This window comes from Anopheles cruzii, chromosome 3 (assembly GCF_943734635.1).
Source record: "Anopheles cruzii chromosome 3, idAnoCruzAS_RS32_06, whole genome shotgun sequence".
Classification (NCBI taxonomy): domain Eukaryota; kingdom Metazoa; phylum Arthropoda; class Insecta; order Diptera; family Culicidae; genus Anopheles; species Anopheles cruzii.
In genome coordinates, this window is record NC_069145.1 from 5,228,080 (window position 1) to 5,241,120 (window position 13,041).

At 52.3% G+C, this 13,041-nt stretch overlaps 1 protein-coding gene across 1 annotated transcript; it reads right to left on the minus strand.

Annotated features, from left to right (window-relative positions):
• Positions 1 to 2,377: 2,377 nt before the first annotated feature.
• On the minus strand, positions 2,378 to 11,167 carry LOC128273792 (activating transcription factor 3). Its single transcript, XM_053011832.1, has 4 exons — positions 11,027 to 11,167; positions 6,886 to 7,026; positions 4,140 to 4,343; positions 2,378 to 4,063 (listed from the first exon to the last, which is right to left on the minus strand). Exons 1-4 carry the CDS (start codon positions 11,165 to 11,167, stop codon positions 2,378 to 2,380), a joined length of 2,172 nt encoding a protein of 723 aa, XP_052867792.1.
• Between the last annotated feature and the right edge of the window lie 1,874 nt (positions 11,168 to 13,041).

Consider the following 13,041-nt stretch of genomic DNA (forward strand, 5'->3'; position numbering starts at 1 on the left):
AACCATCAAAACGAATTGAAAAAATTCCTGACATCAAACGATTGCGCCGGGCAAATGCTGATCACCCAAACTAACCTATGATTATTCAGCGAGACACTCTTGTGCACTTACGAAACAAAAATCTGAAAGGTCTCGACTTCTTAACTCTTAAAGATCGGGAACGTCCCAGGAAAAGAAACGCAATAACACTAACACTCTGACTCTGACTCGTTAGCAAAAAGTATTTGAAGAAAAGAAACATTCTTCTAGCATTATGGCACCCGTAAATCGTTAAAGCAGCAGCTTGTGCAACACTCTACATCTCTCGTATGCTTATGGCCTGCGCTTACCCGCAAATAAATATTATGCTTCTTGCAGCTGCAAATCTACTACCTGGTCTGGTAACTATCCGGTATGTGTGATGTGGCGCTGCCAATACTTGATCAAAAAACGGTCGGTAACTTTCCGTTGGCTCTCTACATTGAGTGGATATAATCGTACCCCAAAAGGTCCCAGCGGACGAAAAGAACGCGATCTCAGTTTCTCAAACCTCAAACCTGGTTTTTTTTAAAGAAACGGAGAACAAACTAGAGAGTATAATGGTTTGGGGAGCATGATTTTAGCAACATTCCATTGGTCATCGTTTGGCATGGTCAATAAATGGGGTGGTGTATGGCATAGATCGTATCGTCTCATAAAGAGTAGCTTAATGTATAATGTGTATGCAGTTGCCTTCGCCAGGTCGATCGCCGATCTGTTCCTCGTCTCACTGCACCTCACCTGATCGTGTATCCGAAAGATGCAACCAATCTCCTTCGCGTGGTACGCTCTGCTCACGGATGGAATGTTGCGGTTTTGGTAGAACGCGCCAGAAGTGATCGATTTTTTGTTCGCCGCTGCCGATCGCGCGCCAAAACTCATCGTCATCGCTCACCATCAATCAGACTTATTCCCCATCGAAATAATCCCCATAATGGGGCGGGAGGGTCCCAAAAATGGTTTTAATCCCTGTTCGCAAAATACCATCAAGTAGGCCAGTTTGGTGCTGCTGTGTAGTGTGGGACACCACCTCCGTTCCGTGTATGGGGCTCGGCGTCTCTCGGCGCGGTCTCTCCTGCTAAATGGTAATTTAATTAATGAATTTACTCTTCCCGTCCAATGTGCCGCTGAACCGGAATCGGAATGGCCGCGAAAGCGCCGCTGTACGCAGCGGGCAGCACCACAGGCACCAACCGCAGCCATAACATTAGCAGGCTGTGAGAAGGTTCCCCACAACAACAAATGGCAACTCGCATTGCCTCGTTTTTTTTTTGTGTTCGTTCCACCTTTATTGGGCGCCTCTCACACAACACCGAAGCGCGCCTACTGCGCCTTGCCCCAAAAGTCTCACTTGCATTGAAAAAGCCGAGCTGAGCGGAACTTCCTTTCGCAAAACACGCGACAAAACGAACTTCTCGAAACCAAAATGGCGTAAACCCACCCCGGGGAAGGGTGCTATTTTGTTCCCCCGGGGGTGGCGGGTGACAAAAATTAGCCCGCGGGTGCTAAAGAGTGTGCCCCCCCATTCCGGGAGTGGGGCCGCAAAAAAGAAGTAGCTAAACAGAAACCTGCAAACGCCAGCAAAACCCAAAAGAAACGTTTGACAGATGAAGAAACCGAGGAAAGGAGAAAAAAAGGAACGAAGCAAGGCCGAAAAGCATCGGCACACAGCGGCACGATGATAGTAGTACTCAATAATAGGAGTAAAATAGCGTTAAGAACAATAATGATAACATTAAACGACAGTAATAGTAGTAGTAGGTATAATAATAATTACGTTTCAGTATATAGCGGTGTATAGAAAGTCATATATAAAATGAGATACGATTATTATTGAACCTTACACTCGAAAAAGGAATGCATTTCCGATCTTTGTTCGCCTCCGTTCCGTTCGTCTCGTTTCTCCCGCCTCGGGTTTCCTTCGCTGTGTCTCTTTTGTGCTTTCGTTTCTATTTTTTCCATCCTTTCCGTTCACTGTTTGTTTCCCTTTTTCGCCCAGCCCTTACTCCAATATAAATTTCATTCCACCCTGGATTGAAACTCCCGTCAAAAGGTCAGCTACCGAAGGGATCGTAGTAGACGTGGCATGGGGAGCAATAGGAGAGCAGCCGTTCAACAACCATTCGGACCCGCCGCACGCCGGTCTGGGTACTTCACCACTGGTGGCAACTTCGCGGTGATGTCTTGAGAAATGTGTTTGTTAATGTGTCTGAGTGGCGGGCGGGGGACTAAGTATTCCTGTTGGGGACTGTGTCAAGGTTGGTACAGAGTGGGTACAGCAGGCCAAAAGCAAGGGATAAACTAATCAAGTCTTCTCTCCTCCCCGGCGGGGTTGTCCTTACAGATCGAACGTCGCGGGTCACGCCAGGCACCCGTTGATGCTGTTGTACGCGGTGATACCACTGTCCAGGTCGGTGAACTCGCTCGGATCCTCATCGGGGAGCAGCAGGAACTCGTTCGCCACCGGGCACAGCAGATCGAGTGCGTTGCTAACGAGCTGCTGCTGGTGCTGTTGATGCTGCTGTTGGAGCTGGTGGAGTTGCAGCTGGTGCTGCTGCTGAAGGAGGTGTTGCTGATGCTGATGATGCTGGTGTTGTTGTTGTTGTTGATGGTTTTGATGTTGCTGTTGCTGATGCAGTAGATGCGAGAGCGTAGGGTCACCTCCCAGCATCGTAGCTCCATGGAGCTGCTGCTGCGGGTGATGGTGGTGGTGGTGATGGTTCATGTCGTTGGTGGCCTGGTGCTGCTGTTGTTGCTGCTGCTGCTGCTGGTAATCTACGGTGGCCGGCTTCAGCGCGTCGAAGCTGACGCCGAATTCGAGTAGCGTGTTCGAAGTGTTGTCCTTGATCGCACTGAGATGGTTGAGTCTGTCGTTTTCGTTCACCAGATTTGGATTGTTGTTGTTTAGCGTGACATTGTTCTGCGCCAGATGGTGGTTCTGCTGTTGCTGCTGCTGTTGCTGAGGCGTCGAGCCACAGTTTAGGCCGGCCGTCAGGGGACTGTGTGCGTTGTTGTTGTACAGATCGAGCGTGGCGTCGAACAGGAACCGATCGGCACTCTGGACCGTGGTGTACGGACTGGACGTGTCGATCAGCTCGTTCTTCAGCATGAAGTCGGTATCGTGGGCTGCCGCCGTTAGCGTAAGGATCGGGTTGCTTACGCTGACCGACGAGCAGGAGGAGGACATCGTCACGGGCGATGGAAGGGATGCAGGTGACGAGGAAGGGGTCGTGGCCATCAGGGAAGCCGTCATCAGCGGGTTACCGCCCTTGCTCACGTACGGCAGGCTGCTCAGAGAGGTTGCGTTCGTGGTCACCGGCGTCGCGGATACGGTCGTGGAAGTTACCTTGGGTGCCGCCGAGCTCTGGGCACGGCTCTGGCGGGGTTTCGGTCCCGGTTTCGCGCGGCTCTTGCCGGTTGTTTGATTGACCGTGGTGCTGCTTGTGCTCGATGAGCTAGACGAAGAAACCGAAACGCCGGCATAGGCCGTCTTTTGTCCTCGCGCCAGGAAACCCGTTCCGGTTCCGTTCGTTTCACCCGTGGTGGCCAACTCTGCGGTCGCGTTCTCGAGCAGAAAGCTGTTGGGTTCCGTGGGCGATAGCTTGCAGTAGCCGGGTGGAAGCAGCACCCCGTCCGGGTCTTGCTTGGCGAAGCTCTGCAGAGCGCTTCCGCCATCTTCCGTCTTCAAACACTCGGAGTATTTGATCTCGGCTGCGCCCTGCTCGGCACCGGCATTCGGATCGAGATAGCCGAGATCGTTCAGGTTCCGGTTGCTGCTAGTAATGCTCGAGAGCGCCGGCAGCGGTTGGTAGCCCTTCTGGTGGACACACTTGGGGCCGTGTGCCTGCAGTACCTCGAGCAGCTTGCGGCGTTCCGACTCCAGTTTGCTGACCTGCGACTTGAGCTCCTTGTTCTGAGCGTCGAGCGTTTCCGACTCGTTGATCAGGTTGACCGTCCGTTCGCGCTTCTTCATACGACACTTGGTGGCGGCGATTTTGTTCCGCTCCCGACGTCGCCGTCGTCGATCCTCGTCCTCGGGTGTCAGCTAGGCGGGCGAAAGAAACTTGATTTTGCTTTCCAAAAAAAAAAAAACACGGGGAGGACTTCGGTCGGGTACTTACGGCGACAGTCGAGCGAGGACTCGACTTGGAGTCCATGTCGTCATCGCTCGTTTCCCGCTGGTCCGTGCCGGACGGTTCGCGCCGCCGGGATACCTTCGGCAGCGGCGTGCTGGACTCGTTTCCGTCGCTCGAATCTCCACCGCTGTGCTTCCGCTTGTTCTGTATCAGCAGCTTAACACCTTCCTTTATTAGCTGCGACCGGGTCTGCAATGGAGGGAACCACATTGGGGTCGTTTCGTTAACTTTTTTTTTTGCGGGTAAATTATTGTACGAAAGCAATTTACGTTCCCCATTTCCCCAGTTGGACCGCGCGCGCGTGTTATCACGATTGCGATCGGAGCTTGCCGAGTGCCCATCATCGCTTTCCCGGTGGTTTAATTTGCCAAAGTGACAGCGAGATACCGTCGCCGGTGTCGTCGGCGAAAATAGCGGCACGATATCGTGCAAATCGTTCAACCTTCACCTCGGGAAAAAGACAAAACCCGGTGGCAAAAAGTGTAAACAATTTCGTTTGGGGTTTTGATCGCGACCGCGTGTCGCTGTTGTGTGTTAATTGAGGGCAATAAAATCGAGCACCATTCGAGACATTCCTAAGCCGTCACTAATCTATTTTTCTTTTCTCGTAATTTTAGCGCGCTTCGTTTTCGCGGAAGACGAAATCGTGAATGAAAGATTTCAATCGTTTATTACGCGCGTACCAAGAACAGAAGCACGGACAAGAAAAATGAAGCCTGAAAATTTTGCGGCAGGCGACACCAACAAATAGGGCATCTCCACGATCACCGGGAGCCTAATGGAACCATAACTCTCTGCCATAATCCGGTCCGCCAGGAAACCGTGGTGGAACAGTACATAATTGGACGGGTGTGTCCCGGTGGTTGAGATTCAAAATTCCCCCAACGACAACCGGTGTCCCGGTCCGATTTGGAAAGATCCGATCTCTACCGGTGGCGGACCCGGTCCCAGGACGTGCTTACTGTATTGTAAAAAAACGGAAAAAAGTAGCAGATTCATGCTCGGAACAGGCCCACAAAATAATCACCACGACGTTATTCATACACGGAGGGAAGCATAAAGCATATTGCGCACCCGTACCGACGGGGGGCAGTGTTCGGCCATTTTTCTGACTGTTGGCTTCTTGCTTATTACTCTCCGGCACCCGCTCACAGTTCGCAAACCGAGCGAAGGCGAAGGAGGAAAAAGCTCGCAGAAAACAAATATATCACCGATCAAGATCAGGCGAGCGATCTCCCCGAGAACTCATCTCTCTTCTCTCGGTCCACCGTGAACCGTGGCCACGTACGCATTACTTTCGAAATTTCGGGTCTTCCATTCCGTAGATTCCGTATGCAAATGCGGTACAAGTGTGGCGCGACGTGCCCGGGGCACCAAACGCGACTTGGCGGGGACGGAACCCACCGAAGAACTCCACTGCGGTGCTGTTGTGGGGGGGTCCCTGGAGCGTTGTGGGCGTCGTATATGGTGTGCGCGCCTGAAGCGGTCGTGTCAATCAGGTTCAGGTTCGCTCGGGGCGCTCGGTCGGTTGGTTGGTTGGGGGAGACTGAAAAGTAAATACGGATCCGCGCGGATGAATGACCTCCAAAACAGCGGTTTGGTTGAAAATCTCGCGACAGCAGCACCAACGAACGGTGTAAGATGAGGCGCTTGACACTGGAAGACCATAAATTGTAGCGACGAAGCAGTGTCCAATGCAATTTTTCGCTAACGGTGAAGCTTTTTGGGGGGAAACTCGCGATCCCTGCGGCGTAACGGATAGCTGCCTGGTTGCACAAAAAGCCGGAAATGTGCGTCTTACAATGAGATTAAAGCTTATTAAAGCTTGCCAAGCAGATCGTCGTGCGCTCGAATTTATTACACTCTGCCAGGGGGATGATTAAGAAGAGTTACTTCTGTTTGACAGTTGATAAGGCTTAAGAATTTCTATCTCTCTTTCGCTGGTGACTGGTTTTTGCATGTCTTTCGCCGGGTTTGTGGCATACCGCTGCCACACGTGCCCACGCGCCCCATGACGGAGATCTCAGGCCGACGCAGTGAGCAACAAAATATGCAAAAATCGCTTTAATATGCTTCTGATTAATCGCCGTCCTTCCATTTGCATGAATCGATTATCATCGCGATTAACTGTTCGCGGTGACCGAATAGGAAGCAAATTGATCATTTCCTGGGCTGATTGGACACCATTCAGAGGACGTCGGGCCCGGGCGGGGGTTTAGCACACATTTCGTTTGGCCATCATATCGGATTGCCCCATGGCCACGCTACACACAATTTGTAGCCCACTCGAGCGGCTCGGTTTTGGGTGTTCGAATCGAATAAATCATGCGTGGCGAAGGATGGTCCGATTTATGGAGAAGCTAAAACGATCATTTCACAGATTTAAATATCAAAAATTGATGTGGATTTGTGACGGCCGGACAAAAGTATTAGAACCCCGAAGATTGGTGCCCTGTCCATTCAAAAATCTCGAATCCCAACGGTGTCCAGGACGTCGCGTGTTGTTTGCCGTGCATCAATTAACTGACCGGTGTCAATGTACACATTGTGGCCTACTTAGGTGGGGTTCTCCAAAAACATCTTTCACCTCTTTCTTTTCTGCCACGGCCCGTCCGTCCGTCAGCCGTAAGTGGAATATTTCGACGAGGACATGCAAATTACGTTGATTTATCGCAGCCCGTGAAATATTGACCGTCGGAAGGGGGCGAATATGGCTCCATAGTTCACTTACCTGTTGTACGCTCGGCGTCTTTCGAGTTTGGTGGTGGTAAAGCTGCTGGTGGGACTGCTGCTGGTGGTGCGGATGGTGCTGACTGGCGGGCGAGTCCAGCGGGGAATCGGAGCTATTGGAATGGCTGTCGTTCAGTGATGTCTGCGGGAAGAAAAGAAGCATCACGCGAGTTGTTAGCTGGTTGTCAAGATACAGATGGCCGCCAACTATCTGCGAACTGGACAAATTTTTTGGCAACTAACTGAGAACTGATTATGTGCCCGAGCGATCAATACTAAGATCAAAGTGCACATTGGTGGAAGTTTGTAGAACTAACTGTCAAAATGCCAGCTGACTAGAAACTGCCACGGAAGGGCACCACTAGAAAGGTTTGTGGTAAATATCTGAAACGTAACTCCGCGCGGCAGTTTTTCGAGAATTCGCGAAGCTTCCGCCCACGACGTCACTGCGCTAACAAGTCCCCGGTTCCCCGTCGTTAGCGTTCAATCGGCTCGACCATCACCGCCGGCAGCGACAACACCTCGGCGGAACGACCGTCGTCGACTATGGCCTGGGTACTCCATTCAATGGAAATGATCTCCGACGACGCTGACGACAGTTTACCGCCACCGCGGAGAGTGTTCGTGCGAGAAATTATTAATCACCGGCCGCTATTAGCGAGGGTATTGTTTTATTTGCTTTAGAGTCTGCCCCGTGATGGGCTGGGCTTTCCCCCGCCGGTGCCGGTGTTGGGTGCGTCTTCCGAGGCTCCCCGTTGGCCTCCGCGCCTATTATCAGCGCGTGAAGCCACGGGGCACCTTGAATGATAGCAGCAGCTACGGCGGTACCAACACAAAGCAAAAGAAGTAGCAACACACTAAAAACTGTACAAGCCCCACAGTGGGCGATAGTGTGCTGAGACGCCCCTCTGGGGCCGGGGCCGTTGACACCGGGGAACTCCCCCGGTCCGGTGGGCACACCCAGCGCACGCGTTATCAGGCCGCTTAGATCGACCGGTGTGTGTCACGGTCCGAAGCCGGGCCAATCGGTTCTTCCGGTCCGAAGAAGTTGTGGACCGGATGCGCTGGCTGAGCCCGGAAATGGGCAGCCCTTTTTGGGAAATCTATCATCGAGCCGAGTCCGAAGTAGAAACGCCGGCCAGCTCGGGGAGACTTGTCTTGTGCTTCGATCGGTTGTGGTCGTTTCAGGTTGCCGTGTAAGTTACGGACACGAGCTGAGCGAGCGCCCCAATATTTCAAAAGTTGATCCGAGATCATCTTCCACCCAGATTGAGTGATTACCTTTCTGTCCGGGGGGCGCAACCTGCTTGCTATCTCCTTCGTGACTTGTGCCAATTAGAGTTGTCATTACAGCGCGCGGACCAAACGTGGACGTGGAGTGGAACTTTTTGCAGTTCATTAGGACCGGTCCGGTGATGTACACCGTAACTAGTGGAGCTAAACAGTTATTGAAGTGGTCGAGAGGGAAGTAATTCCAATCCACTGTGGCGGAGCGCCACATGCCGTGAAACTGCCACCAGACATGCCGCGGATCGGGACCGCGGAGGTGTGAAAGAATCCAACTAAACCAACTAACCCCACTCCGAATGCCAACACACCTGTGGACTTCTAGACCGTTCTAGTTCCGGCCCCTGTTGGCCCTAATCAATGCAAGGCGCTAAGGTTGCGAGGGCAATAAAATCTAAAACAACATTGTTTCCAGCCAGTATCGCGCATTCTGCCGGGCCGGCCAGGCGCCACCGGGCCCACAGACGGAAGTTGTCGAAGGGCATGGTGTGGTGCCGTACGTCCTGGGGAAAAAGTTTCTCCCGGGTCGGACGTCGATAACGCAGGCTGACAAGGTTGGGCCGACGAAGGTTTGCCGACGCTGTGGACTCGACCCGGCGGACCGATGGCGCCAGTCGCTCGACCGGCCCCGAAGGCTCACGGTTATGGAGGGTCCGTCGCCACCGCCGCCGGTTGATTATTTCGTTCGTGTCGGGCCATTGTCGTGGGCTTCCCTTTTTCGGAATCCTAGGTCCATGGGACGCCATGCACGCACTTCTGTGTGTGCCCACGGTTTAGCCTCGCGGGGGTTGTATGGACGGTATGGCGCCGGACAGTGTTCGCCGGCAGCCCACGAGACCCCGGCAGCAGGTGTATGTGTGAAGGGTTGCAACACGCGCGAACGCGCTGTTGCAGACGCCAGACCCCTCCGGGCCTTATGGGTTTTGGTGTAGTCCCATGACTTCGCGCTCTCGGGAGGGGTAACTGTTGCATGCACCACGCGATTACGCGCGCGCGCGTAGGAAGATTTATAGACTAACTTCACTAACTCCACGACGGGGTCCGTGTGTAGGAGTTGAGTTAGACTTTAAGGTCCACACGGTGCCGTCGGAAGTAGGTTAGAACTGACGGCGACGGCGGCAGTCATTAACGTGACGGAATGACGAGCGGAGTGTGGCCGCCCCACCCGCCGTGGTAGCGGCAATTTCCTTTGAGCTTAATCAAGATATTCCAGTTGGTGACCTCCGACATGTGGCCAGAGCAGTGCTGCGCCACCGGTACCTAAATGCCACACCATTCACAACCCTCTCCGAACCTCTGGGGCCTTGAAGACATTCGTGAGCGGTTGAGTGATTGAATTAGAAACACACCGACGGGGGATGTGTTACTTTTCCGACGAGCAACAAAGACGGAGCGCACTCGTCAGGGAAGGAATTCTTGGCCGGAGTGACTGAAGGTCACGCAACTCCGGACAATGATTGTGATTTATTCATGTCAAATTCGTCGTGGGTTCCGAAGAGAGATAGCATCAAATTTAGTGCATCAGACATCGTGTGTGCCATTCCATTTGTCGTCCGAACGGCGGGACGTCTAGGCGTTTGGGAGTTCCCCCCGCAAGAGTGGACGAAAGTGCAAGTAATCGTTCTAGTCTTTTTTGGGCACTAACTCATCTAACCCACCAACCGGCCAACTAACCGATTGTTGCACTGTCGGATTAGATCCGACTCGGTACTTGGGCGGCGCGTGAGGAACGTGTTGCAAGCCGCGCTGACTCGCGGCAGTCCGGACGCGGAACTCCTCCACATCGCACGCAACAATGCACGGCTGGTGTGGCGGTGAACTAGTAAATTAGACTTTATTCGTTGACTGATTTTTATCGGTATTTGATTGAATTACAGTAGAGAGCCCGGGCCGCTCCCCGGGCCGTGGACACATGTGTGCATTTCCACACACGCGCTAGTCCACTCCAAACGTGCCAAATGAAAGGTGAAACCCCACCAAAGGCACGCGCTAACGGCAGTTCGTCTCCCACAGGTCATTAGTGCACCACCCTCGTTAAGGTGGACTTGGGCGAGAGCTACATTGTATGGGCAGCACGTCCAGTAGAGGTGAGAACTCAACCGCGCAGCGCTGCAGGTTGCTGCAGGTCCTCTCTATGTGGGGGGGAACACGTTTGTTGTTGAGAAGTATTATGGAAAATCTGGTCGAGGTTTGGGAACCACACGCGACCTCGCCACAAGTGTGGTCCAGAATTGTTGGTCTGGTCACCTTGGTCAGGAACACAATCTAAATGGGGCAAAAACCGTTTTTCTTAGAGACTTGGGTCCTGCGACCCATAGGTGTCCCTCACGCCATATCTCAACGTTTGAAGGCTCTGGGAAAGATCCAGAATGTTGGAAAAGGGGTGCCATATGAACTGAACGAAAGACAACAGGAAACCAAAAGTGAAATTCTGCTCGCCAGGTACAAAAGGAAGCCATTTCTCCATCAGATTGGGGATGGAAAGTGGGTTCATTTTGAGAATCCTAAAAAGAAAAATCATAGGTCAACTTCGACTGTAAAACCAAATCGATTCGACAAAAAGACAATTCCGGTGTGTCTGGTGCGTCCAGAAAGGCGTGGTGTACCACTAGCTCCTAAACCGTTAATACAGATCGTTACCGACAACAAATGATCAATCTGATCCATGTATTGATCGTTAAACGACCAGAATGGGCCAGAAGACACGGTAAGGTAACTGTGCTCAAGGTAACGCTTTTCTCAGCAACTTGGATACTGCGTCCGGTAGAATGAAGCTAAAGTCTCTTAAATGGTTCCAGCGCCGTCGTGGCGATAACCGGCGATCGAATCGAATGGAAAACGCGAAAATCACTCACCTGTGAGGTGTTCACTGGGTACGAGTACTCGAGCGGGCTTGTCATGGCCATGAGCGAGTTCAGGATCTCCGGCGTCCGGGGCGTGCCACCGTCCATGACCAGGAGCGATGGCACGGTAAGCGTAAGGTTTGTGTTGAACATGTTTGGCTGGTTGGCTCTGGTTGCTTGGATGAGCTTTGATGAAAGTGTCCTACGCACCGTCGACACTGGTGGTGATGCGCTCTGTCGTTGGTTGTCCGTTGCTTGGCAACTGCTGCAACTACTAGTTGTGTTAAACACTGTCTGACTAACACGGTTTGTGTGTGTGTGTGTGGGGTGGACAAATTAGATTTGTCGCACAACTCGTTCGAAATAGATAAAGATTTGGGTGATGATCGTTCACACGATCGATGGTGGAGAGGGGCTTGCTTATAGCAGAACCTCACAACGGCTAATCGTTCGCTTCGTTCGTTTCGTTTGCTTCTCTGTCCGCGAGTCACTGTTTTCGCTTTTCGGGAAATTCAAATTCGGACCGCTGACTTGAATTACTATTTGATCGTGATGCACGTAAGGGAACAGAACAGTAAAGTAAGAACTAAAAACGAAACGAAACAGTAGAATTATTAGAGAATCACAGATACACGCAGAGAATATGCTCGGCACTACTCGCAACAACACTACTTTTTGCGCACACACGGAAGGATGATGAGGGTTTTTGAGGGTGGTGTAGAAGTGTCGGGTACCTCACTGTGTCCCCGGGTGAGTGCAGGTGTTTGGTTTTAAATAGTGGTTGAGGTGTTTAAATAGTGTTCAGTGTTTGCCGCGGGTTTCCTTCTGTATATGAATGTAGCGTTTTGTTTAAAACTTAAATCACAATATGCTTTGCTGGTACGATTGGTTCCTCAAGTCACAAGAGGGCACAGGTGCGTTCCGTAATAGTAAGGCCGTCCTATGAACGGGCCGTTATCCGTCCATCTGTCTGTCGCCCGAAAAAGTTCCGCTTGTAAAGTGTTCCACTGACTCCTGTTGGAGTGTGTTGTTGGCACAAAAATGTGTGTGTTTCTCCCGGAGCGTCACAAAGCACAAAAGGCACATCAATTTAATCATCGAGCAAACACGGTTGGTGCCACCGGGGGCCACCGCTCGTTGCGCATCTGCCCTCCGAAGTCCGATGTTTTGGCCATCCGCAGCCGAAAGAATTGATTTTGATTGATTGATTTATGCACTTGTTGTTCATCAGTGCGCCTTCGGCGGATGGGTCTGGGGCGGCCTGACCTGACGAGCTTCGGCTTCGTTCCGGAAGCTTATCTCCAAGAGCGGGTGGACCTGTGGAGAGGGTCGAAAGAAAGAAGGCGAAAAAGTCGGTTAATGCTATGAAGATGCGGTGGGGCGAAGGGTTGTTCGGGGCGAGATAATTAATTGGGTTTAAAGTGCGGCAGCTGCGGAACTGTTTTCGCCTCGCCTCGAGGAGGTCAGCCTCGAAGGCATTGCGGCCTGAGTACGTCGGCCTGGCGTGTGGCCTGATTCATCTGCGCCCGGAGCGGCGGGGTCATAAAACTGATTCTTGAAATGTCGCACCCAGTCGTCGTTCGTTGAGCGCCACCTACGGCTTCCGGCCCCAAATAGGGATGCGGTCGAACGAAATGAACTACGAGCTTTCAAAATAGACTCCACATCGGAGCGCGGTTCTTAGAAGCACTGCGTTTGCGGGATATTTTCAGCGCTCCACTCTCTCTCTTGCGCCTCTTGGACCAGTTCTTCCATAAAAGACACTTCCCGGTCCATTATATCCTTGCCGTCCCACCGCTTCCCAGAGGTAACTTATCCATTTTTAATAGCCCAATTCACGCCACGCAGATTCTGCTTCCTCGTCGTCGACCATTCGAGAAAGAGTGGCCGCAACGTGCGGAGTGGAGCTCTGCTCCCACGACTCTACGTGGCGATCACTTGACCACCTGGTGAACGCTGCGCGACTGCGCAGTATTGAGGTTAACCTCCGAAGCCTCCGTGGAGTTCCAACGCCTCCGTGGAGTTCC